A 24424-nucleotide genomic window follows, 5' to 3' on the forward strand; every position below is an offset into this window, starting at 1 on the left:
ATAGATGATTTTTATACAGTTGTGAATTCAGGATTTTCAGTTACTTAACTGTTACAATTATATTACATATTGTGACGTATTAATTGTTGTAATGTACAGAAATGATACATGAACTCGTTAAAAGCTTGTTCCTTCAGTGACCCTTTTTAAAAAATTTTTTTTTTTTTTACAGTTTTTAATTACATAATTTTTGTAGAAAATGGCTTAGTTTAAGAAAATGCTTATCTCTTGCAGTTTTGTGTGATATGTAATATGTCTATGTTAGTTCCCCGAGCCGAAAGTCAGACATCGCTAAATTTGGTCAAACAAAGACAAGTTTGGCCCCTCAAGGCTCGTGGAGGGCTGGTTTCGTGAGTCGCTTCGTGGCGCTGGCTTTGTGGTTTGGCGGAACTGAATATAAGGAGTGAGCGAGTGCCAGTCAAAGAGAGAACTCTCCTGGTCTGGAAGAATGAAAGAATAAAAGAAGAAAACCGGCGCACCGCCTTCCCGAGTCTACCTTGCCTGGCCGCGGCTCTCTTCTGCTAACACCTTCTACCTGTTTTCACCTTCACAAACACCACCTTACCACCCCATCACAATTATTAAAATCTTTACAGTGAAACAGACATCTGAACTTACACACCCCTGGACCAATCCTGTATCATCCTTTTATACAGTTCATAGGTAGAGACGGCAGTTTATGCAATGTTTGATATATCTGTGATGAATTTGTGAAATGCTTGATATATCTATCTATCTATCTGTCTATCTATATCTTTGATGTGTGAATGATGTGTGAAATAAAATGCTTGATACATTTGTGATGTGTGAAATGCTTGATGCATCTGTGAAGAACTTGCCCCCCAGAACAGACGTTTTCCTTTGTTGCACAGAAAGGAAAGACGGCACCTCCCAACTGCTGTCGCTGGAGATGGAGAACGAGCGCCTCCAGCGACAGCTGCTGCTGCTGCAGGAACAGAAGATCATCTCCAGCAGCCGCCGCAAAGATAACCGTGAAGGTAGGACCCCCTCCCCTGACAGACCCCCTCCCACCCACCAGCCTCCTCCTTCTCCCCCTCCCGCCCACAGCTCTGTGTCCAAGTGGGTGCAGACCAACCCCGTGCCATCTGAGGAGGCGGACATTTCTGCCTTAGCCCGTATGGACTATCCCACCAAACGGGAGAATGCCAAACTTGCCTTGGAAGACCGCTGGGGTCCTGGCAGCGTTCAGCCCACTCCTAGGGGTGGACCCCAGCCGCTGAAGAGCAGCTCCCGAACACAGACCCAGCCCAGGAGGGGCAGGAAGGTGTGGGCGCTGTCAGAGAACAGCCAGCCGGAGACGCTGAGGTCCCTGCAGCCTGATCGCCTGGAGACCATCGAAGAGGCCGCCAACGTGGACAGCCATGACCCTGTGCTACCTTTGGATGTTGACCTGTCCCCTCTGAATCGCAAGAAGAAAAAGGTTTTCTTGCCGTACAAACCTGACGTCGGCCCTCGTCTGAACTCGGCAAGGTTGGTCATCGTGCGTTCGGAACGGCCGTACAGGTGGGTGGATTTTTACGGAAGAGCGGTTGACGACAAAGGGAGACTGCTAGAAACGTACGGAAGAGAAAGAAACATGCGGGCCTTGAGAGAAAATCTGTTCCATCCTAACAGAAGCAGCATGACGGATCCGAGGCTGCTGACGTATGAGCTGTTCCTGAACGATCTGTACAGCGGGTCCATCGACCCTCGCCATGACCCCTACTACTCCAGCCTGTATGTCAAACGCAAGACCAAGACTGCAGAACCTCTGGATGTTCACCGCAGGGCGGCACGAGTTCCGCGCCAACACACCCAGGACAAGGGACGCGCCAATCCTCCGGAACCCATGCCTGGAACATCCAATGCTGGAGCTCAGACAGATCCTGCAGACTTGCTCAGGGAGCAGGAAGATGACCTTGAGGCCTACCCAACGTTGAGGAGGAAGCGACCCCAGCCTTCAACTCAGCCCGATCCCAGGAGGGTGGAGGAGGAGGAGGAGGAGGAGCTGGAGGGCTACCCACTGATGGTCAGAAGACAGCGACCACCGCCGCCAACACAGCGCCCACCAGAACTGGGTCCTCAGAGCGGGCAGCCTGACGGTGACACTAACCCCACAGCAAGTTCCCAGCAGGCAGGCACCGGGCAGAAGGCAAAGTCCGACAGGAAAGGGAGGAGGAAATAGTCCTTGTCTGTCACCTCAGACCTTGAAATAAAAAAAATGCGCCACAGGATTGAATTTTTGCCCCAAGAATTAAACCTATTTAGTACTGTGTAGGACAGACTCTGTAGACACCAACTAGTCAGGTTAAAGTTTGTCCGGTCTGTTAATGAAGGGAAAATAAGAGGAAAGAATGCATACAGATCAGTGGGTAAAGGTGTTGAGACAGCTATAAACTCTGTAAGTAAAATAGTTTATTGAGGGAGGGGAAAGACAAGAAGGCTGAAGATTGCGTGACACGTTGAAAGGATCACCGCAAAAATAACAGAGTGATGACTGACCAAATGGCATGGGGAACATAATTTTCTGCATCAGCAAAGCTTAAGCTTATGATTTTTTTTTCTGTTTAAAAAAAAAAAAAAATCTTTTATGTAGGAGTAAACAAAGCTGGTATATGATCCAGAAGGAAATAATTGAGATTCCTTGCACTTGCAGTGGAAAGAGTGAGCTCAGTCCAGGTTTATCTCAAAGATAGGTTCCGGCTGTGTTTGATGAGTTTGAATACACGAATATGAATACAAATACACACACTTTGTTGTCTATACTTTGGAACAGAGATTTCCTATTTGGCAGCAAAATGTGTCCAGCATAACAGCAAGCAAATAAGATTAAATAAATGAAAAATAAAAATGATAAATTTGAAAGCATCAGACAGTACAGCTTGGTCTGTTAAATGTATATATAACTGGCTAAACCCTATGCCCTCTTTGTCCTGAATGCCATAAATTTGAAAGCATCAGACAGTACAGCGTGATCAGTTAAACATATATATAACTGGCTGAACCCTATGGTCTCTTTGTCTTGAATGCCGTATTAGTAACGGGGCTCTCTGGTATTGAAACACACGTCTCCTTTTTGTCTATACCCTGTATATTTCTGTGGTATTATAGTCAGCTGTATTCACTTACGCAGAAAAAGGTGATTTGGAAAACCTTAGTTATGACATGGGAACACAATGAACAAGCAAAGTTTTACTTCTCTGAATAAACATTTAAATAAGGTTACAGGTCCCATAGCCTTTTATGACCTTCAGGGCAGTGAATTCATATCCACTGTGTCTAGGGCTGGGCATAGGAAGGCAGTGAATTCATAACCACTGTGTCCAGGGCTGAGCATAGGAAGGCTGTGAATTCATATCCACTGTGTCTAGGGCTGGGCATAGGAAGGCAGTGAATTCATATCCACAGTGTCTCTAGGGCTGGGCATAGGAAGGCAGTGAATTCATATCCACAGTGTCTGGGGCTGGGCATAGGAAGGCAGTGAATTCATATCCACTGTGTCCAGGGGTCAGCATAAGAAGGCAGTGAATTCATATCCACAGTGTCCAGGGCTCAGCATAGGAAGGCAGCGAATTCATATCCACAGTGTCTAGGGCTGGGCATAGGAAGGCAGTGAATTCATATCCACAGTGTTTAGGGCTCAGCATAGGAAGGCAGTGAATTCATATCCACAGTGTCTAGGGCTCAGCATAGGAAGGCAGTGAATTCATATCCACAGTGTCTAGGGCTCAGCATAGGAAGGCAGTGAATTCATATCCACAGTGTCTAGGGCTCAGCATAGGAAGGCAGTGAATTCATATCCACAGTGTCCAGGGCTCAGCATATTAAGGCAGTGAATTCATATCCACAGTGTCTAGGGGTCCGCATAGGAAGGCAGTGAATTCATATCCACAGTGTCTAGGACTGGGCATAGGAAGGCTGTGAATTCATATCCACAGTGTCTAGGGCTCAGCATAGGAAGGCAGTGAATTCATATCCACAGTGTCTAGGGCTCAGCATAGGAAGGCAGTGAATTCATATCCACAGTGTCTAGGAGTCAGCATAGTAAGGCAGGGTCAAATCCTGTCCTTTCACCATTTAAAACCTTCCCCAACTGAAGTCAATTCACCCATTCACACCTGGGTGGAGAGAGGAAAATGAGAGTTAAGTGCCCTTCCCAAGGACACAACACTGTTCCAAAGGGTCATCACTGCTCATCACTGGATCAGAAGTCCAACTCCTAACGGATCCTGCCACCGCGCCTCCAAATGAACGCCAAAGTAACCAAAACATTTTTTTTGATTGAAAATAAATAAAAGCTTCCCTCTGACGATATCAGTGAGGATAGTACTTGTGTAATGAGTGATAGAACCATGAAACCGATAACGATGAATGTTAAAACTACAACATCTGTTAGTGTTTAAATCTGGAACTGACAGGATTATTCCTGGTGGTCTGAAGGCAAGTTTGGCATCCCCATTCATGGGAAAGTTCATTGCTTCTGGTGGAACAGAACTATCTTTGTTCAGAAATAATTATCTGCCATAAGTATTATTCTTTGTACAAGAATCTCAAAGAGGTTGTTGTGTCTCAGCAAAAATTTTTTTGATGATAGCTTTAAGAATAAATGTGCCAATGTTGCTGTGATATATATATTTTTTTTCCTTGTATTAGTATTGTTGCTTTTGATTTTTTATTGACTTGATCTGTTTTGATTAGACAAATGGAAGACGGACATGTTTTGTATGTGTGAACATTTCAAGAGAGAGCATGTGAGTTGTGTTGTTTGTTGTGTGAGTGTGTCTTTCAAAAAGGTTGTATATACTGAAGTGTTTGATTGAAACATGACCTTTGAAATCTTTTCTTTTCCATCTCCCCGTAGACTGAGACGTAGAGGTAGTGCTGCATGAACAGAATTGCCTCCCCTTTGTGCTTTTTCTTCGTTTCATGTCACTAAAGCGTTCATAACTCCTCGGTTTTCTCATTGTTTTGCATAATGTAGTTTGTTAGTGGTGGTACCTTTGACACATTGATCTTCATTGGCACTGTTAGTGTTATAATCTTTAATAATTGTTATGGAGAATATCACGAATATTCATATGTGATTGTTGACCTTTTTTTGTGACCCACATCGTTTCCTTTGAATGATGCTGTCTCCCACCTTTCATTGTCTCCCATTGTTGCTTTTGGCTTTGTGCCACTGTCACAGTCTGCACTGTTGTGTGTTCAGAATGACCCGTGGCTGCTGTCTCCCCTGTATTTTGCAGTCTGACCTTTGTAGCAATTTTGTCTAGAGCTCTTTTAGAGTTTTGTGTGGCAGAAATAGTGCCATAGGAAGCTGTTGCAGATCTGTTGTTTTGAAGCGTTTCATAAAAGTGATTGTTGATGACTAATATGACAAGATTGGACTTTTGATGAAATGGACTGATTTTGACAGTGGTGGAATATTGCCATAGAATGAAGGTTGTGGAGATGTGCCTGAAAGAAGGAATGCTTGTACAGATTACATGATTATATTTGTGACATGCTTGCACAGATGAGAATGAAAAAAGTCAAAAGTGAAGCTTTTTTTTTCATGTGATTTTTTTTCTTCTTTTTGCAATGCACGTGAAAATTTGAGGCAGTATATTTCAGAATGTCAACCAGTCTAATATTCAGCATTATGGCAATAGTTTAATTGTCTTGAAATTGATGTGATAAGAGACATTGTACTGTGATGTGTCACTTTTGACAGTTTGCCTCCCTTGGTAAAAAAAAGTTGATATAGTTGGGTTTTTTTTTTTTTTTTTTCGAAGTATATTTCTTTGTATACATTTTAGGCAGTATTAAGAAATCACTGTACCTCAGAACAGTTTGGAAAAAAAAAAAGATTCATGATGTTTTGATTTTTCTGCGGCGTGAAATAAAAACAATAGCGAAAGAACATTTCATTGAATTGAATTCTTTTATGAACTTCAGCACATGGCTTCTGGGAAGTTCCAAATCTTTGGGGACCAGGGGCTCTTTTACTATAATGCTAGGCGGTCCCAAACTACTTTCTGAAAGTCACTCTAATGCTTCACAGTCAAATCCAATCTGCATTACTGTACACATAAAAGGGAGGCATACCTTTTACTTCTGCTAATTCTAGTCATTATCATCCAGCTTTCTGGGCCAGGAAGTGGTGAAGGGAAGTAACCCTTCTCTGTAGCAGACTATCTTAGCTTCAGACTGCAGCTCCCATACAGGATTGTCTCTCTTTGTGAGTTTGTTCTGGACATGTTTGGGACCAACGTGATGGACAAGCAGTATGTTATTTCCATTTTCAATGTGCCAAGGATACACATTTATGGGGTATTAAAAACCCTGCAGGGTAATTACGACAACTAAACAAGAACAATGCTGACTGAAACAGAACTTGATGATTCATTATCATTAGATTTCATTATCAACATGCAACTTCTTTGCATGTATTGCCTGTTCTTTTTGTGATTTGCCATTCCGTTAGTTTTGTTCAGCTAGTTTCATTGGTCTGTTTCATTATCATCAGGCAGACATAGGGTCACTGTCCGTCTTCAGGGCTACACACATGGACCACCAGAACTACATAGTACACATTCCACAAGTTAGCCTGCTACTATAATGCTTCACTTTTATCACCTTTTTCAGAGGTATTTGTGTTATTCTGATTTGAGTTCTGAGTTTTGAACAGATAATGCACATGGTACAGTGTCCTAGAAAAAACACACAAGAACATACCAGCTACAGAAAGGAAGCATATTGTCATGAGTTTTTTTTTTTCCTCATTTTGGAAATTATGGATTTTTCATAAATATTCTTCTTCTTCTTTTTTGTTTTTTTGTTTTTTTGTTTTTTTTTAAAAGAATGTGTGGTTTATATTTCGTTACGAACTGTAATGGCCCTGTTTATAAAAAAAATGTTTGTAACTTTGTCATATGAGATTTGAATTTTTTTAAAAGTTGTTTCCAGTGTGAATATATGTATTTTTTGTTATTTGATACTTTGAAATGGCATTTATTTGTTTTAAGTTTTGTTTTTTGCTGTAAATAATAGAAGTATCTGTCAATATTTCAAGACATTTTTTGAGCAATACAAAATTCTGTTAACCTACGCAATGTATGCAATCCAGGCATTTCACAAGGTCCTTTACTGCCAATTGACTTGTTGTAATCAGAGGGATAGCAAGAACATAGTGACTGGTGCCATTGAAGAGAGAAATATGTTGCTTCAGTGGAGAAAAATGACCAGGGGAAGGGTGAAGGCTTGAAAGGAAGGGGGACAAATCTTTACTTGTTTTTTGGAATGTAGGAAAAAAAGGAAGGAGGTTTTGTGCTAACATGTGTGTGTGTGTGTGTGTGTGTGTGTGTGTGTGTGATTAAGGCAAGTGGCTTTTGCTTCCCATTTTGTCTTGAGCATACTTGCAGATTACTGAGGTATACCTTTTTGGAAATCATCCACTTTGGAGATCAAAAGAACATTTGAATGTGGACTTCTTTTGGTAATCTTATTTTCAATCACAATTCAATAATTTCATTTTGATTGAGAGATTTTGGAAGAATTTTTGAATTAGTCTTTTTACGTCATAAACCCACTTTATGATAAAAAGAATTAGTGGGAGAGATGTCAGCATTAAACTCACTTAAAAAAAAAAAAAAATTAGTGGGAGAGTTGTCGGCGTGAAAAAGATAAATAGGAGAGATTGTAAGCTAAATCCAAAGCATGTGTCACAGATACTGCGCTTCTTGTAGACTTAACATATAGTGATTTTTTGGTTTGTATATAACCATGCTTAATATATATATATATATATATATATATATATATATATATATATATATGTTTGAGAGAGAGGGGGAGAGAGAGAGAGAAAGAGAGAGAGAGAGAGACAAGCACAGTATCCATCACTTCTAGTTGGTCAGTGAAAAAGAAAAGATGTATCCACAGATTTTTATGGGTAAGAATTTTTGTTGTTGTACCTGGATGTATGGAAGCTGAAGACGCTGTGTTTTGTCCTGATGTTTCAGGTATGCCTTGCAGAACTCGACACATTGGTGCTGATGTGTATTCTTACTATTTTGGGGGGCGATACATTGAACAGCTTCTTAGACCCATTTCATACTTCTTAATACGAATATCTTAATATGAATATAAACTGTGAAAAAGAAAGAGAAGGACTGTCAAGGGAAAGTTGTGGTTTGTTTTGAAAGTGAAACAGGCATAGTCCGCTGTTATCCTTGCTACACCTTCTTGACAGCACCAGAGAAAGAACTGATGATTTATTGCAGTGTTTAGTAACTGAGAATTTGGGGTTTTGATACTCAAGAATATGTAGTACAAGTTTACATGGCACAAGCTACCGACATAGTAGGCTCTGAGAACGCTTCAATTATTGACCTTAATACTACTTCTTCATCTGATAATATGATAGAAACCTCATAATGATACTAATATTGATATATATATATATATACAGTATTTATATGGCAGAAACTCCCCATGTAGTTGTTTCTGAGCACCTTAAGTTAATGACCTCCATACGATTCCTTCCCCTGATGGTAATTCTGAGAGCAACCTCATGTTGTGCAACCCTTCTGTCATCCTGTGTGCGGCTTGCCCTGCTTGCCTAGAGAGCTAGCACTAGCTAGATGTGGCCCCATACCTCCCCTCCTGGTCTGACTGAGAGAGTCTGTGCTTTGCTGTTTGCAGGTGGAACTCGTTTCTGTCATATTTGTGAAGCTTACCTTCAGCATCTTCCACTGCGTAGAGCTTGAGACACCATTGCAGTCAACACCAAAGATTGTTCTCTCATTTTTTTTTTTTTGTATTCTGTTGTCATAATCAGACTGATCCAGAATAGCTCTCTTGTTTTTTGTTGCCCCAGTATTTGTCATATAAATGCAGTTTTCAAAGCGAGTGACATACAATTGAATAATAAAACATGGAAAAAAATTTAGACATTGACCATTACTGATGTTCAGTAAGTTTTCATGATGTGTAGTTTTATGGATTTTTTTTTTTATGAATTAGAATTTGCGAGTATTTAGTTTTGATGGCTTGAATTCTGTGCATCTCAAGGAATTTATTCTGTTAAATCATACTGCAGAACTATATAAAAAGTATTGTGTAAATTCACTCCTGTGATAACGAGAATCCTCAAGAGATTAGTTTTAGGTAGTTTTTGTTTTTGTTTTTCCTGAAGCTAAGAAAGAAAAGTACACCTTAAAGTCTTTGGCTTATTCCTTGTGCAACCACATGTTCGGGAATGCGGCATTTCCAGTTGAACTGGCTTTATAGTCACTCTCTAGAAATGTTTTAACTTGACTATTTCTGAAACTATTCTTTGTGAAAATCAGTATCTTCATGAAAAAATCTGTAGTTTGTATTTTTCCACTCAGTGATGACATGATTTCTGAAACATATCTCAGTATCGTATTGTCTTGAAAGAAAAAAAAGATTAAAGACCTGATGCGTAAAAGTAACTTTCATCCACTAATGACAAGTCAAAAGTTTTGTCTGTGTTTATATAGTCTTCTTTCATCAGCTGCTCTTTATACTTCTGGTTTTTAGATTTAGCAGAATATTTGTATTTAAAAGAAATCAAATGGGTGGGTTTTTTTTCTGATAAATTAATTCACAACTTAACTTTCTTCTTCCAAGGTGGACACTGTATCTTATCTGCACCTGCAAAATACCTTTTTCTTTTTTGGTAAGCTCTTTTATCTTTGTTATGACAGAAATGAAAAGTATGGAAATACAATTTGTTGATGATATATCTGCTGTGAACTTACTGTATCAGTGCAGTCCTGTGCCTTTTGGATGCAGCAAAAATGATTGTTTCACTAAAATAATAAAACATTTTTTTTATACTTGTACAACTGTAGTAACTCGCTCCCTTCAAACTATTATCTTTTTTTCTTTTTTTTTTATGTGACAATGGGCCAAAACTCGGCTGCCTTGTTCAAAGCCAGAAAGATACTGTAATATGTATGATTACTAAAACCTCCACTGGCTCCCAACTGAGCCATCCATTAAAAAAAAGAAAAAAAGAATGTGTGTGTCCTCTCATTCGTTTGTTATACATCTCCATTTTGCCAGAACTTTTTTTTTCCTGTCAGTTCTCATTTATGACGTGTCTGTTCCCTGATGACACAGCTCTGAACTGGCCCCTTACAGTCGGCTGGGTTATAAAGAACAACATTTGATGTCCCTGATGATGAGAGATCCATTTGTACCACTACTGTTAAGCCCAACGTTTGTGTTGGTCACTGTTGTTGTGATCTGTCCACTTGTTTGGGAATCCTTTCCAAGTGATGACACATCTGTTCAGCTTTATCTTTGAGAACAGGGTTGATTTTGCACAGGCAGACTTAGTAGCAATGCTAAGTTTGTTTAGCAGTGAGAATTTTCCAACGTCTGCTCTAATTCCATGGACTCAGAGGAAAATACTTACCATTAAGTAAACTTGATGATGCTAAGATTGCTTGTAAAACCCAGCCCTGCAGTGATACTACTTGTAAACATGTCTGTGTGGTTGAGTGTATGTGTGCATCTGTGTGTGCATGTGTGTTTTTTTTTTCTACAGTTGTTCTTCCATGTCATTGGACTGTCCGAAATTCCTTTACATTGTATAGCATATTGTGCTTTGTTAAGATTTTAGCCACACCCAAAATTCCTTTACATTGTATAGCATATTGTGCTTTGTTAAGATTTTAGCCGCACCCAAAATTCCTTTACATTGTATAGCATATTGTGCTTTGTTAAAATTTTAGCAGAACCCAAAATTCCTTTACATTGTGTAGCATATTGTGCTTTGTTAAAATTTTAGCAGAACCCAAAATTCCTTTACATTGTGTAGCATATTGTGCTTTGTTTAATTTTAGCAGCGCATGCTGTCTGACTGCCTGGGTTTTATCATAGTTATCGCCATGTATTTCATGTGGTAATGGTTGTGTTAAAAAGCCTCCTTAATGTTAACAGTTTTCCCTTTCTTTTCCACTTACAAAAAGTTTTTATGAATTTTTTTTTTTTTTTAATGAAGAAAGCTCAGATGGCGCTAGAGATAACCTAGAGTTTTTTTTATTTTTACTTTTTTTTATGTACAGTCAAAACAAAAGAGAGAAAAGAAGTATGAATCAAACTGATTTTTTTGTGGCATTGCACTAATTGTTATCATTATTTTTGTTGTTGATGGAAATATTCTTAAAGAAGATATTGTAGATTATGCATCATCATAATTATGGCAGAAACGTGATATTTGTCATCTGTCAATGCAGTGCATGTAGTATAAAAAATAAAATGTATCCATGGATAGACTGAGATTAAGCAAGTACTTTAGAATGAGAAAAAAATCATATTTCTTGCAGAACATATTTTGTCAAAGGTTTCTTTGTCAGCACTGGGCTTAACAAACAACATTTATCCCCCCCCCCCCCCCCAAAAAAAAAAGATATTTGGAACAAACAGGGTATTTCTGTTGTCATGTACGAACTGGAGGTTGTTCAGTGACAAAAACAATCCACTTTTCTCTGATGATCATTTTTGCAAGCTGTTATATATATATATATATATATATTGTTGGTGCTCTGTTTTTGTCTTTGTTGCATTAGGGTAAACTCAAAACTCATGCTCACAGTAATTAGTTTGATCAGTACTTGATCTGCATGTCATTGGTGAACATAGCATCACAGAGATTTTCAGATGTCCCCCTGGTGAAAAGGCGAGTTTGTTCATTATGGGCGAGCTTGTTCATTATGATAAAGTTGTGAATGGACATGTCGATCTCATTTTCAGGATCAAAACTGTGTATTTCTTATCAGAAGAGTTCAGAGAAGGGAAATAATCAGTTTGAAACAAAATGTATCCCCCTTTTTTATCTTATTTTTTGAAGAACTATTGCCAGGACAGTTATCAACAATTTTTTTATTTTTTTTATTTTGCACAAGGTGTGAAAGATTTGTTATTTAGCAAAAATATAGATGGGGAAGAGAGGAAAATTGTATCATGATTGATTTGTTTTTTTAAAAAGGTAGGTAATTTACCATTTAAAGTACTAGATTTGAAAATAAAAAGGTGTGTAGATCATGAAACCAAACTTTTTTTTGTTTTGCTTTGTTTTAAAATATTAGCTTTTAATGTTTTTTTTTTTTTGTATGTGTAGTAAGAGTGTGATTGAACACAGGGCCATTACAGAAAAAAAGCACCAACCACTGTTGAATGTAGAGAAGCAGTCTTGCTGTAAGCAGCTGTATTTTTGTGATCATTTGTAGACTTGGGGAGTACCACGTGTCTAGCAGCCAAAGGGTGAATGCTCTTTATCCACACATACTCATCTTCAAATCCTTGACCAGTTTTTTTTTTCTTTTTCGTTAATCATTAACAAACATGTTTAGTTTGTTTGTGGTGACATTATTATTATTATTTTTTTTAACCATAAGTGCCCATACTGTCTGTGGCTGGTTTTGTGCATGTTTCAAGGATGTAAGGCATAAGTTTGTTGTTGATGTTTTTGTTGTTATACTGTTGGAAGTTTTGTGAACTGGGAGTGTAGCAAAATGAAAGAGTTTATTTGTGTGGATGTACAGTCCAGTTTTTAAACTGAAATTATTAGGTCTGGTAATCAATCCTTTTGAATCTGCAACTGTGTTTTTTTGGGTTTTTTTAAAAGGAAATTTAAAAGAAGATATTTTCAACTCAACTGAAAGATATTTTAAGTCTTCATTATTTGAAATTAATGTATGGTTTTTGATGGTGACATTTTATTTTATTTTTGGGGGGTGGCTGGGTGGGTTTGTGTTCTAAGTATATTAGAATCGACACACAAAATAAATGTGCAAGGTCAGTACCATGTGTAACACAATATGAACACTTATTTGTTGAAGTGTGTCACTTTTGATAATGGAAACAAGGATCCAAGAAGAAAGAAAAGGAGTCAAGTGACTTTGATGTTATACGTTCTTCTGCTGGTTCAGTCACTGAAGGTTCCATTTTCTGTACTGACTGCTGACTTTTTCATGCTAATTGATTTTTTTTTCTCTACCTCTTAAGTCTGTTTCTGCTGAGCAACGTGCCATTTTGGTTGATAAACGCAATAGCTGTTCTAGGATGCCAGTTTTTAATCCTTTCACCGCCAATCAGTTTAGAGTACAAAATTCCCTTGTGGCATATACACAGAAAAGACAATGGCTAAGAATAACTGGGGATTCCCTCTGCAATGTATAGAAAATATGGCCTATCCTACCATCGAACATTAAGAGCAGTAGGTTCATGGATAACAGACCAATGAATGGTCACCTTTCAGTGACATGGGTCCTCTACCACGCCTGTGCATAAATGCGAGCTTGGCGGTGAAAGGGTTAATGTACACATCCCTTTTTAAAAAATTTTTTTTACTGGTTTGTCTCTCACCTTGATTTTGTAGATCATTGATGATCACATAGTACTGTTGTGCTGTCGCTTTATCAGCAGTGTTGCAGCCGTAAGACTGAGAGATGTACCGAAGTGTAGATGAGTGTGACGAAGATTTTTCTTTTTCTCAGCAATTAAAAGGAATGTCCTCAATTTTTATTCTGCTGTTGTTGGTTTTCCAAGATGGGACTTGCTCAGTGGACAGTCTTTTCCTTGTGCCACAAAGCTGGAAGATTTTTTGCGCTAAAATTGGCAGTTTTGTTGTCGTATTTGTTCTAGATTTTGAGTTTTTTTTTTCTATTTGGTTGTGTTTATGGAAGTCTGACTTCTCTTGCCAAGGTGATATGTCTGCTGAACAAGTCCTAGTGGAGAGAGAGAGAGAGAGAGAGAGAGTTGGGAAAGCATGGACAAGTAGATAGGAAGTAGTGAGGTAGATGTGGCTAGAGTAGATTGTTGTATCAACACATGCATGCCTATGAACAGGACAGCATCTGTGAAGATCATTCAGGGACACAGACATGCATGAACACACACCAGTACCCACACAAATACACATGTATGCATGTAATGTATGTGTGCATGCATATGTAAAAACATGTTTTCTCTGTCTCTCTCTGTCTGAGACAGACGTACATTCTGCATGCCCCACATGCACACACTTATGTATGTGCACACACACACACACATAGGTGTACATGCCACATACGTCTATTATTTCTTACTTTTACACACTCACTCTCTCCTGCATGGGCGCGCACACATGCACACACACACACACGCACATACCTCCAGAGATGTATACTCTGACACAAACCATAGCTTTTCTCTGCCTGTCTGCATCAGTCTTATTTACCTCTTTCTCTTTTGCAACTGCACACACACTCACAAATGCATGCGCTTAAGCACACATGCACTTATACATACACCCACAAATGCATAGACATACACATACACCCACAAATGCATAGACAGATACATACACCCGCACATTCATGAATGTACGCATACACCCACACATGTATAAACAAATGCATACACACATGTACAAACATACACATACACCCACACATGTATAAACATACGCATACACCCACACATGTAGAAACATACACATACACCCACACATGTATAAACATACACATACACCCACACATGTATAAACATACACATACACCCACACATGTATCAACATACACATACACCCACACATGCATAGCCATACACAGAAACCGTTGGCGGGGAAACTGGCCAGACAAGAGAAGAAGCAGGATGGAGAAGACACCAGACCTCCCCCCCATGTCAACCAAACCAAAGTGAACAAAGACAGTAACGGCAGGGGCACCGGGCATCTGTGACCACAGGGGCATCAGGGGGAAGAAACTCTCTAACGACAGAGCTGGCTGAAGTAGAGTGTGTGACTGTTGCTGAGGAACAATGTTTAGTATAAGCTTGTGAGTCGTTATGCATTGTTGTTAAAGTGAGACATGCACCATGTTGCCGCAAGCAGTTCTTGCGTTGAAAACAAAACAAAACGAAACAAAACTTCTTTCATGTGTCTTTTGGTGAATACTGAATGCATTCCGGGCATGTTATCTTAGTAACATTGACTGCTGTTGCCCTGCAGTATGAGGTTTATATTGTGGAAAGCAGTTCTATGGCTGTTTTGTTTACTTAGATGACAGCAGGCTGTTTTGTTTACTTAGATGACAGCAGATACTTTAAGGTGCGTTTGGGGGGAGAGAGAGGGAGAGAGACAGAGAGAGAGAGAGAATATATAAGTGAAGGTTAGGTTGTTATGTTTCTTTGTCTCTCTGTCTCTGTCTCTCCCCTTCCCACTTTCCCCATGCTCTCTGTCCATGCAGGTGAACTCCCTGGGTGGGACTATTTCTGTGTTGTATGGCATTCGGAACTGGCATTCAGGCATTTTTCTCCCTTTAGTTTACTTTGTTTTGTTACTGATATTCCCACTCCAGTGAAGCGGCCCTTGGACCCTGGCCACAAACTGTTCAGTTTAACCCCTTCAGTGCCCCAGGGTGGAAATTTCCGTGCGTGTCATTGCAGTAATTTCCCTATCACAAAATCCTTAAATGCATATGAAACTGTCATAACTGGACAGTGTGTTTCTTTTCCTTTGAGAAAAGTATAGGTTATGTGCACTTTGTTTTTAGAAGTTTGCATGCTAGAATTTTTGTTGTTGTTTGTTTGTTTGTTATTGTTTCCCTCCATGACCAAGAAACATCCCAGGGAAAATAGTTGTCACTGAACAGAAGACAGACTTGACACTGAAAAGGGTTAAAAGAGTAAGACTTGGCACTGAAAGTATTAGAAAGAAGGCTTGGCACTGAAAAGGTTGAAAAAGTAGACTTGACACTGAAAAAGTTAAAAAAAAAGAAAGAAGAGTAGACTTGACACTGAAAGGGTTAAAAAGTCAGTCAGCCCCTCACCCCTTCACTCAATCTGTGCCGTCCTCAGATGAGCTGGAGAACGAGATCCAGCGCATGCACCGGGACCACCTGCGCAAGATGCACGACCTACAGCGAGAGATGGAGCGCATCCGCCAGGAGACGCTGGCCGACAGGATGCGCATGGAGATTCAGGCCCAGCAGCCCCCGCCCCAGCCGGCCAAGATCATCGTGCAGCAACCCGCAGGACAAGTGGTGAGTCTGGCTTCTGGGGATCGGGCATTGGAGCCCAGTGGTTAAAGCGTTGGATTTCAGTCGTAGGGTCCTAGGTATAATAGCCCAGTGGTTAAAGCATTGGATTTCAGTCGCAGTGTCCTGGGTATAATAGCCGAGTGGTTAAAGCATTAGATTTCAGTCGCAGGGTCCTGGGTACAATAGCCGAGTGGTTAAAGCGTTGGATTTCAGTCGCACGGTCCTGGGTATAATAGCCGAGTGGTTAAAGCGTTGGATTTCAGTCGCACGGTCCTGGGTATAATAGCCGAGTGGTTAAAGCCTTGGACTTTCAATCTCAGGGTCCTGGGTTCAAATCTGTGTCGCTGCACTTGGTGGATCTCCCAGGTCAATAGATGTACGTGCCTGCTGTTTGCTGAACCCCTCTTTCTTTGTATGTGGATGCAAAAGAGTTAAAAATCCCATGATCCTTTTCAGTGTTTGCTGGATTACAGGAACAGAAACATACCCAACATGCACACCCCTGAAAATGGAGGTGCTTACGTGTTCGGGTAAAAATAATCATACATATAAAAAGTCCATCCATGCATATGAATGAAAATAGATGTTGCAGCCCACAGGTGAAGTAGGAGAATAAGTCTCATCTCAAATAAGGTTTATTTCATGTTTGCTCATGTGGTTCTGGAGTTCACAGACACACACAGAGACACAAACACACACACACACACATACATGCACACACACACAAATTGGACATTGACAGGGTAATGGTGTTAACAGGCAGAGATTAATGGTGATTAAAGAATGAAACAGAGGGAAGGAAAATAGTGCTGTGTGCAGTTAATGATGTGTGTGTGTGTGTGTGTGTGTGTGTGTGTGTGTGTGTTTGCAGAGACCCTACGTCGATCTAGAAGCCATGGGTCCCTATGATCAATAGTAAGTGACAGCTTTGCTCTCATTCCTTGTCTTTTGCTTATTGGTGTGTGGTTGTAGTATTTTCTGTTTGTGAGTCATTCCTGTCCAGGGCAAGGGGGGTATTTTATATGTGAACTCATTGGATCGAAAGTCTGACCTGTGAATTTGGTGGACAGTGATACATGGCGTAAGATAGAGAAACAACAACCAAAAAAAAATGGGCAGCGGTTGAGGGAGAGGTGATTACAAGGCATATCAATTTCACTTGATTGTGAAAAAGCTTTTGATGCTGTTACATGAAATAACTTCACAGGCATTTGGATTTGTGAAAGGAATACGTGTATGGGTGATATTATTTTTTTTAAGAGAATATAAAAGATTTAATGTTTTTGAAATCAGAAATTTCTTTATGCATCAGCATTGAAATAGGTGTTCGCCAAAGTGATCGTGTATCTCCATGTATATTTGTACAGAGATTATAGCAATTATCAAAAGATCACCATGGATATAAATAGTGTAAAACCAAAAGGTATTAAAATTAGCTTTTTTCACTCATAGTTTGTAGATGTTTTTTTGTTGTCAAATGAGTTGATGGGTGTGTCATCATGATGATCAGAATTTCTTATGATTTGTGGAAAGGAAAAGGACTTGTTTACACACATTTCTTCAGAAACATACAGCCTTGTTAAGGGTTGTAATGATGATAATAATGATGGTGATAAATTAATGTCTTGATTGTCCATCATGGCAAACAGCCACACACACACATACCTGTCCCAATATCCATCATGGCAAACAGCCACACACACACATACCTGTCCTTTGTAATCCCATATCCATTATGGCAAACAGCCACACACACACATACCTGTCCTATGTAATCCCAATATCCATTATGGCAAACAGCCACACACACACATACCTGTCCTATGTAATCCCAATATCCATTATGGCCACACACACACATACCTGTCCTTTGTAATCCCAATATCCATTATGGCAAACAGCCACACACACACATACCGGTCCAGTGTAATCCCAATATCCATCATGGCAGTTAGCCACACACACACATACCTGTCCTATATAATCCCAGTATCTATCATGGCAATTAGCCACACACACACATACCTCAACTAAGGGGATTCCCCAACCCCTTCCTCTTCTGCATCCTATTCACACACTTGTTTTACAGTGAATATGTCACTGCCTGTGGCTATTTGTATATCTGTCAGCTTATAGATGCACATATGAAAGATTCATGTTTGGTCGTGGGCATTCACGTTTACACCTGCTTTTTGATGTATGCGGCAAAGAATGATAAACAGCATCTGACATGCTACATTCATTTTTATACTTTTGTTCTAGTGAACAAAGCACAGTTTTTGTCCGGGTGGATTTCTTTTTCCACTTGTCTCACCTCTTCCCTTGCAGTTCTGTCCCTTTGTTTTGTTTGCAACCCATGAGGAAAAATATGGGTGTAGCTTTTGCGCTGAATTACCAAGAACGGCGGAGTTTTGAGTTTGCAAAAGAGCCGTATTTGCAGTTACAGTCCTCGGCGAGTGCAGGCGTATGGTCACACGTGGGATCAGAGTCAGATGCGAAGAACTGAAGCGGGTGAACCATACTACATGCTCTATATCTAGAGGTAACCACTTTTCACTTCTGCTTTTCATTTGATACTGTCGATGTGTTTGCTTTATGTCCTCTGTTCATGTGTTTGGTCTGTCGTCTTGGTGGAGGGGCAGTTTGGTTTATAGAAGGGTTATTAAAGAGTTTTGATATATCACAAGTTGTGTTAATGATATAGGAACTGGAGTAGTGGTGTTATTATGATTGACACATTGGTAACTGCTGTTATATGGTTGTTGTTGGGCTTTTTGGTGATTTTTTGGAGGGGGGGGGGGTGAGGGGTTAGCAGGTTATAAGTGAATGAATTAACCAACAAGTAGACTAGCTGTTCTGCTTCGATTAACAAAATACTGAGTTCTGCTGAAGATTCTTTTCATAGTTATAAAAATTGGTAACAGATAGTGTATTCTCTCCAGTGGAATGAAAATCATGGCTTTTATCTGCCTTGATTTTGTCAACTTTAATCAGTTCATCAGACACAGGCAACCAGCAGGGGTTTTTTATTTTTGCTTTTTTATTATCAGAATGAAATATCAGACTAAGTTGAGTTCCTGCTTGCTGGCCTTGTTTTATCAACCACTCTCTGCTAAGTTGAAATTGTTTCTGTTTGTTTGCGTATTTGAGCGGCTGTGTACAGTCAGTCTCTGATCTCTTCTTAGAAATTTACCTGTGCATAACTGTTCTTGACACCAGTATCAGAGTAGATAGGTGTGTTGGAAATAACAACACAAATGCAGGGAACCCTTTTTCTGTAGAGGGAGAATTTGAGAGCATAGTGAATCATTGTGGTTTGTCTTGTTTAACATTGTTAATAGTTCCAAAATACAGTCAACAAACAACAACAACAACAAACAAAACAAAACAAAACAAAACAAAAAACAACAAGAAAAACTGCAGAGAAGAGACGCAGTTTGTAGCGTACAAAAGTCTTTGCTGATACAAATCATTCCATTGCCAGTTGTAACTTGATTTATTGGGATTTCTGTTAAAAGACAGGCAAACACAAATTTGCAGTTCTTTGTAGCTTTCATAGTTTGCTGTGTTCCTGTTCATATTCACAACTCTCCTGTGTGTTTTGACTTATTCCTTTGTTCTGGCTTTGAACATTATTCAATAAAAAGTGAATATGCATGTTTTGAAAGTATGAAGAAAATGTTGAAATTGGCAAAAAGTTTGGGTACATCACTTTTTATTGATATCTTGACAAAATTGAAAGTTGGATGCCCTCATGACTTTTGAGGTGAAAATGTCGCCAAACTGAAAATAACTTTAAATACGTAAAAAATACTGAAAAACACAAAAGTTCATTGTGAACGCTGATTACATTTCTTAAAAATGCAAAATGAGTTGTTGTTATTATTTTTATTTTAATACAAGCTGTGAATGACATTTCCATTTCAGCAAAGGGAAAATGGGTTTTCCAACCCAAACTCAGCACCAAATGATTTTATAGAATATATGTTTTTTATAACAATATACATATGAGGAACTGATTTTCATTTGCAAAATAAGCAAAATTTACACCTCAGGTGTAAGCAAAATTTATGATTTTTTTGTTTTGAAGTTAGCAGCTTTGATTTCAAAATTATGTTAAAAAAAAAAAAAATCAGCAAACTGTATGCCTAAAAAATGGAAGATATAAAGAGTACAGTTAGTTGTTACTTTATACATGATTTTTGTTTGTTCGCACTTTTGTCTTTTAGGTTGTGTTTTGAAAAAAAGAGATTAAAAATTTTTTTTTTTTACTGCTTCTGACTGATATTTATTCTTTGTGCTGCGTCTTTTGCCTTTCAGCTTGTCTTTTTCCCTCTGTGTTCTGTACTTTTTATAGAGTTTATTAATGTCGCCCTTTTTTTCAATCTTGTAAACTCTTGTTTCATGTATTATGATAATATTTATTTTGGGGGCATTTTTTCTCTTCAGTATTAAAAAAATTTTTTTATTGACGTATCTACTTTCTCATGATACTGAGGTCAGCTGTAGTTTATCATATCTGAACCGATTATTAACTGATTATTTGAAGTTTTGACACAATGTGGAATAAGAACTGTTTATGCATGTTTCTTAATAAGATAGTGCCGTTGTTTATGTATATTTCTTAATAAGACAGAGCACTGTTTACCTGGCTATAGATGTGAACATTCTGAGAAGTTTTCAAAATTTGCGATGTTGAAATGATTATTAATGACATTTGGCCTCATTTGCATGAAAATGTTGACAAAAAAAAAAAGAAGAAAAAAAAAGAAGAAAAAAAAAAGAATAAAGCCCTGCTGTGTGTCATTCATGATCGATTTTTACAAAAAATATTTACAAAATATTACATGTTAATTTTCTCTGCTTTCATTTTTCCTTTGCTTTCTTTCTTCACCCTTCTCTCCCTTGGTGTGAGTGTTGTAGAGAAAACCTATAGACTGGTGCTGGACAATGTGCTTGTTTATCCATTTTCAGAACGGAGAACAAAAAAGACGACGAGTCTCTTCGAACATGCAGAGCAAGGAGAAGAAAGAATCCAAGCTTGGCGAGCATGATGGTGTGTGGTCTGTTGAGGACAGAGCAGGCCCTACACTCGTCTTACCTTCTGTCTTTAGTTTTATTGTGCAGCCAAGTTGCATTTTGGAGCACGCATAATATAATCATCTTGTGTATGTATGCTGTGTGTTGTTGGACCACCATATTTATCAGCAGTGGTTTTGAATATGAAAGTGCATTTACTGATGAACCACATATCTGACTGCCCCCTTTTTTTTTTCCTCGTGGCAATATACTGTCCTGCTCTCGTGGGGTAAATTCTTTTGAGCTGTATTGGCCGTGCATCCTATTTGTGTAATTACCATTGTTATCTTTAAAATTGCATGAAAATTTGTCTTGATTAGAAAAATCTTTTTCATGAATTTTTTTTTTTTTTATGTTTGGTCAGACTGTGATAAGAATTGTAATATTTTTTAAATAAAAACAAAAACAAAACCAAACAAAATTTATTTGAAATTGATCAAAATCATTATATGAGAAGAACACCTGTGACAACAATAACATCCAAAAAAAGTTTTAAGACAAAACAATGGTTGTATCAAATGAAGTAGGTAGGTTTACTTCATGTATGTTAGATTCTGGGTTGGACAAGAACCTGAACCAGGCAGCCGTTTGTCTTTTATCATGATTAAACTTGTCTTTTCTAGTTGGTAAGATCTGATTTCACTCGGAGCTCTCCACTCCATCGTTGTATGGCTGTCTTGCCCTTGATGACTTGACAGACAACACATTTACTGGTTCTTCCTTTCTGCTGCCAAAAGATTTTGTTCTTTCTTTTTCCCTGAAGCATTTGAGTTTTCCGTCCAGTGTGGAGAATTGGACCAAGGGACAGGAATATTCCAACAGCTTCCCGTCCCCTGCTCCAGACTTGGTGAAATTTGTTGAAGGGTGTCATCTGTTGTCGCAGACAGGTTCTGTGTAAATAGTCTCAGGACTGAAATGTTTCATCTTGATCGTAACGTTGCAACCGTGATATGTCATTGTGCAACAAATACCACGTTTTGAATTTTAATCAGCTTGCCGTTTTCATTTTTCATCAAGCGTTTAGGTTGATAGCTGAATGTAATTTGATTTCTGAAAAGAAGAAAAAAAATCATAGTTTTTACATGTGTTTAGTTTGAATTTTTCTTTTTAATTGTTTAATTGTGTTTTGCCAATTTGCTGTTCATTTTTAGTTCATACTGTTGCAGATGTTTTCATTGTCAACAGATTTACATGACTCCTCTGATTTCTGTCACCACAATCACTTACACTGTCAAACAGTTATGAGACATTGTCTTGTACAATATTCATTTCATAGCATTTTTTCCCCCCTCCTTTGGTCTGAATATGAACATCAAACTAAAAGTGTCAGAAAAAAACAAAACAAAAACTTTTTCAGCAACTGGCTTGTGGCTTTGAATGAAAAGTTTCACATATAAAAGTTTTGGGTTGGTGGGGGTGGGTGGGGAGATGTTTGCTGTTTGTAAGAAAAATAATAATGAAATTTTGAAAAAAAATGTCACTTTGGAATGATTTCTGTCTGAGAATGAAAATAAGCTTCAGTTTGCAGGTATCAGTTTTATGAAAATTTAGAGATAATTACTTTTCATAATGTTTGAAACCTAAAGATTGAAATGTTACTTTTGGTGAAGGTAAATAAAAATTGATGTATGTGGGTGGTTTTTTTTTTGTATTGCATCAAAGGCAATTTCCAGTTTATATCAAACAAGAGGAGGAAGTTATTAATCATTACCATGCAGTCATGTAGATAACAGTTAGAAAAAGAATACCTGTCAATCAGTATAGATTCAACATACTTTGTAGTTGTCTCACTTTGAACTTTAACATGTATTTTGAATTCACAATTAGATCAATTTGTTGTGATTCTAGAAATTTCCTTGCTTGTATATTGTTTGTTGTCTTTTTTCTCAAAGTCGTGGATGCGTATGTAGGATTTTGGTGGTTTTTAAAAAAATTATTCATTTTTATTATTATTATTATTTTTTTTATAAGAATACATGCTCGGATTGTATATGAACTAGAAATGATTCATCGAGGAATTGAATTAGACTATTACATATGGACCTCAGAATGTTAACTCAAGGTTCCCCCCCGTTCCCCATGCCCCCCCCACCCCCTCCTTCCCATGTCAAATTGGCAGACTGGAAAAAAACAAACAACAGCATTATTTTAGAGTGCGTTTCAGTCAGTGATATTTGCCCTTGACTGAGAAACTGAATTGTCATCTCGGCATCACAGGTATTTTTGACACTGTGCTATAGTTCCGGTACATAAACTGTTAACTTTCGATAGCAGGCAGGAACGGAATTGAGAGTGCCATCAACATACAAAGAAACTTTTTATTTATTATTATTATTGGCTGAGAATTTATGACATGAGCAGTGTCACATCAGCAATGATCACCTGACCCTGTGCACCTTCTGAAGCATGAGGTAGCCCAGGCAGAGAAAGAACGACTCATCAAGGATGCAACTTACTTATATTTTAATTTTTTGAAATTTTTACTGTGTACAGATCATTGATTTCATAACATGTAAAGTTGCTTGTTTAGTTTGAAAATTTCCACTTTTCAGTTGTAGAAGAGAATGTCTTCAATGGAAAAAGTCTGTAAAGTGCTGTACTATTTTGTTGTTGTTGTTTGTTTAAAGGACTGTGATTCTGAAAAAGCATGTTTTCGTTGTTGTAACCTTCATTAGATAGTGTGATAGTTAAAAACATTGAACTGTTCCCGTTTTCTTTTTGTAGCTAAGGGACTGCGATTCTAAAAAAAATCTTTTTTTCCGTTTTATATTTGTAACTTTCATTAGATAGTGTGATAGTTAAAAACATTGAACTGTTCCCGTTTTCTTTTTGTAGCTAAGGGACTGCGATTCTAAAAAAAAGCTTTTTTCCGTTTTATATTTGTAACTTTCATTAGATAGTGTGGTGGTTAAAAACATTGAACTGTTCCCGTTTTCGTTTTGTACCTTTGAGTGTTGTTGATTTTATTATTTTCATGTGACGGGTATATTTGCATGCACAACACAGATATCACATGAAATGATCAGATTGAGGTCAAGATCAGATTCAGGTGCATGGATATTTTAATTTAGATGAAAAAGAGATTGGAGATGGAAGTGACTTTCTCCTTTCCTTTGCATGATGTTTTTCTTTGCATCTTTGTTTTTTTGTATCTTACTTTGTATGATGTTTTTTCTTCGGAGGAACAACTTTTCTTATGTGTGCAAAATTTTTGAAATGTGCTGAAAAAAAACATAGAGTTTCTTCGCTTCAAAATTTGTGTGTGGCGATAACATTGAAAACATTTACAGGCATTCAGACAAGTGCAC

General features: G+C 38.3%; 1 protein-coding gene across 3 annotated transcripts in view; it reads left to right on the forward strand.

Annotated features, from left to right (window-relative positions):
• Nucleotides 1-24424, forward strand: part of LOC143279891 (uncharacterized) — a 96530-nt gene that overhangs the window by 31249 nt on the left and 40857 nt on the right. For all 3 annotated transcript variants that reach the window (XM_076584194.1, XM_076584195.1, XM_076584193.1), the window contains 3 exons: nucleotides 873-998; nucleotides 15856-16040; nucleotides 16909-16952. In XM_076584194.1, coding sequence (XP_076440309.1) covers nucleotides 873-998; nucleotides 15856-16040; nucleotides 16909-16952 — 355 coding nt within the window. The remainder of the gene's footprint in view (nucleotides 1-872; nucleotides 999-15855; nucleotides 16041-16908; nucleotides 16953-24424) is intronic.

The sequence above is a fragment of the Babylonia areolata genome, chromosome 3, assembly GCF_041734735.1.
Source record: "Babylonia areolata isolate BAREFJ2019XMU chromosome 3, ASM4173473v1, whole genome shotgun sequence".
NCBI lineage: Eukaryota > Metazoa > Mollusca > Gastropoda > Neogastropoda > Buccinidae > Babylonia > Babylonia areolata.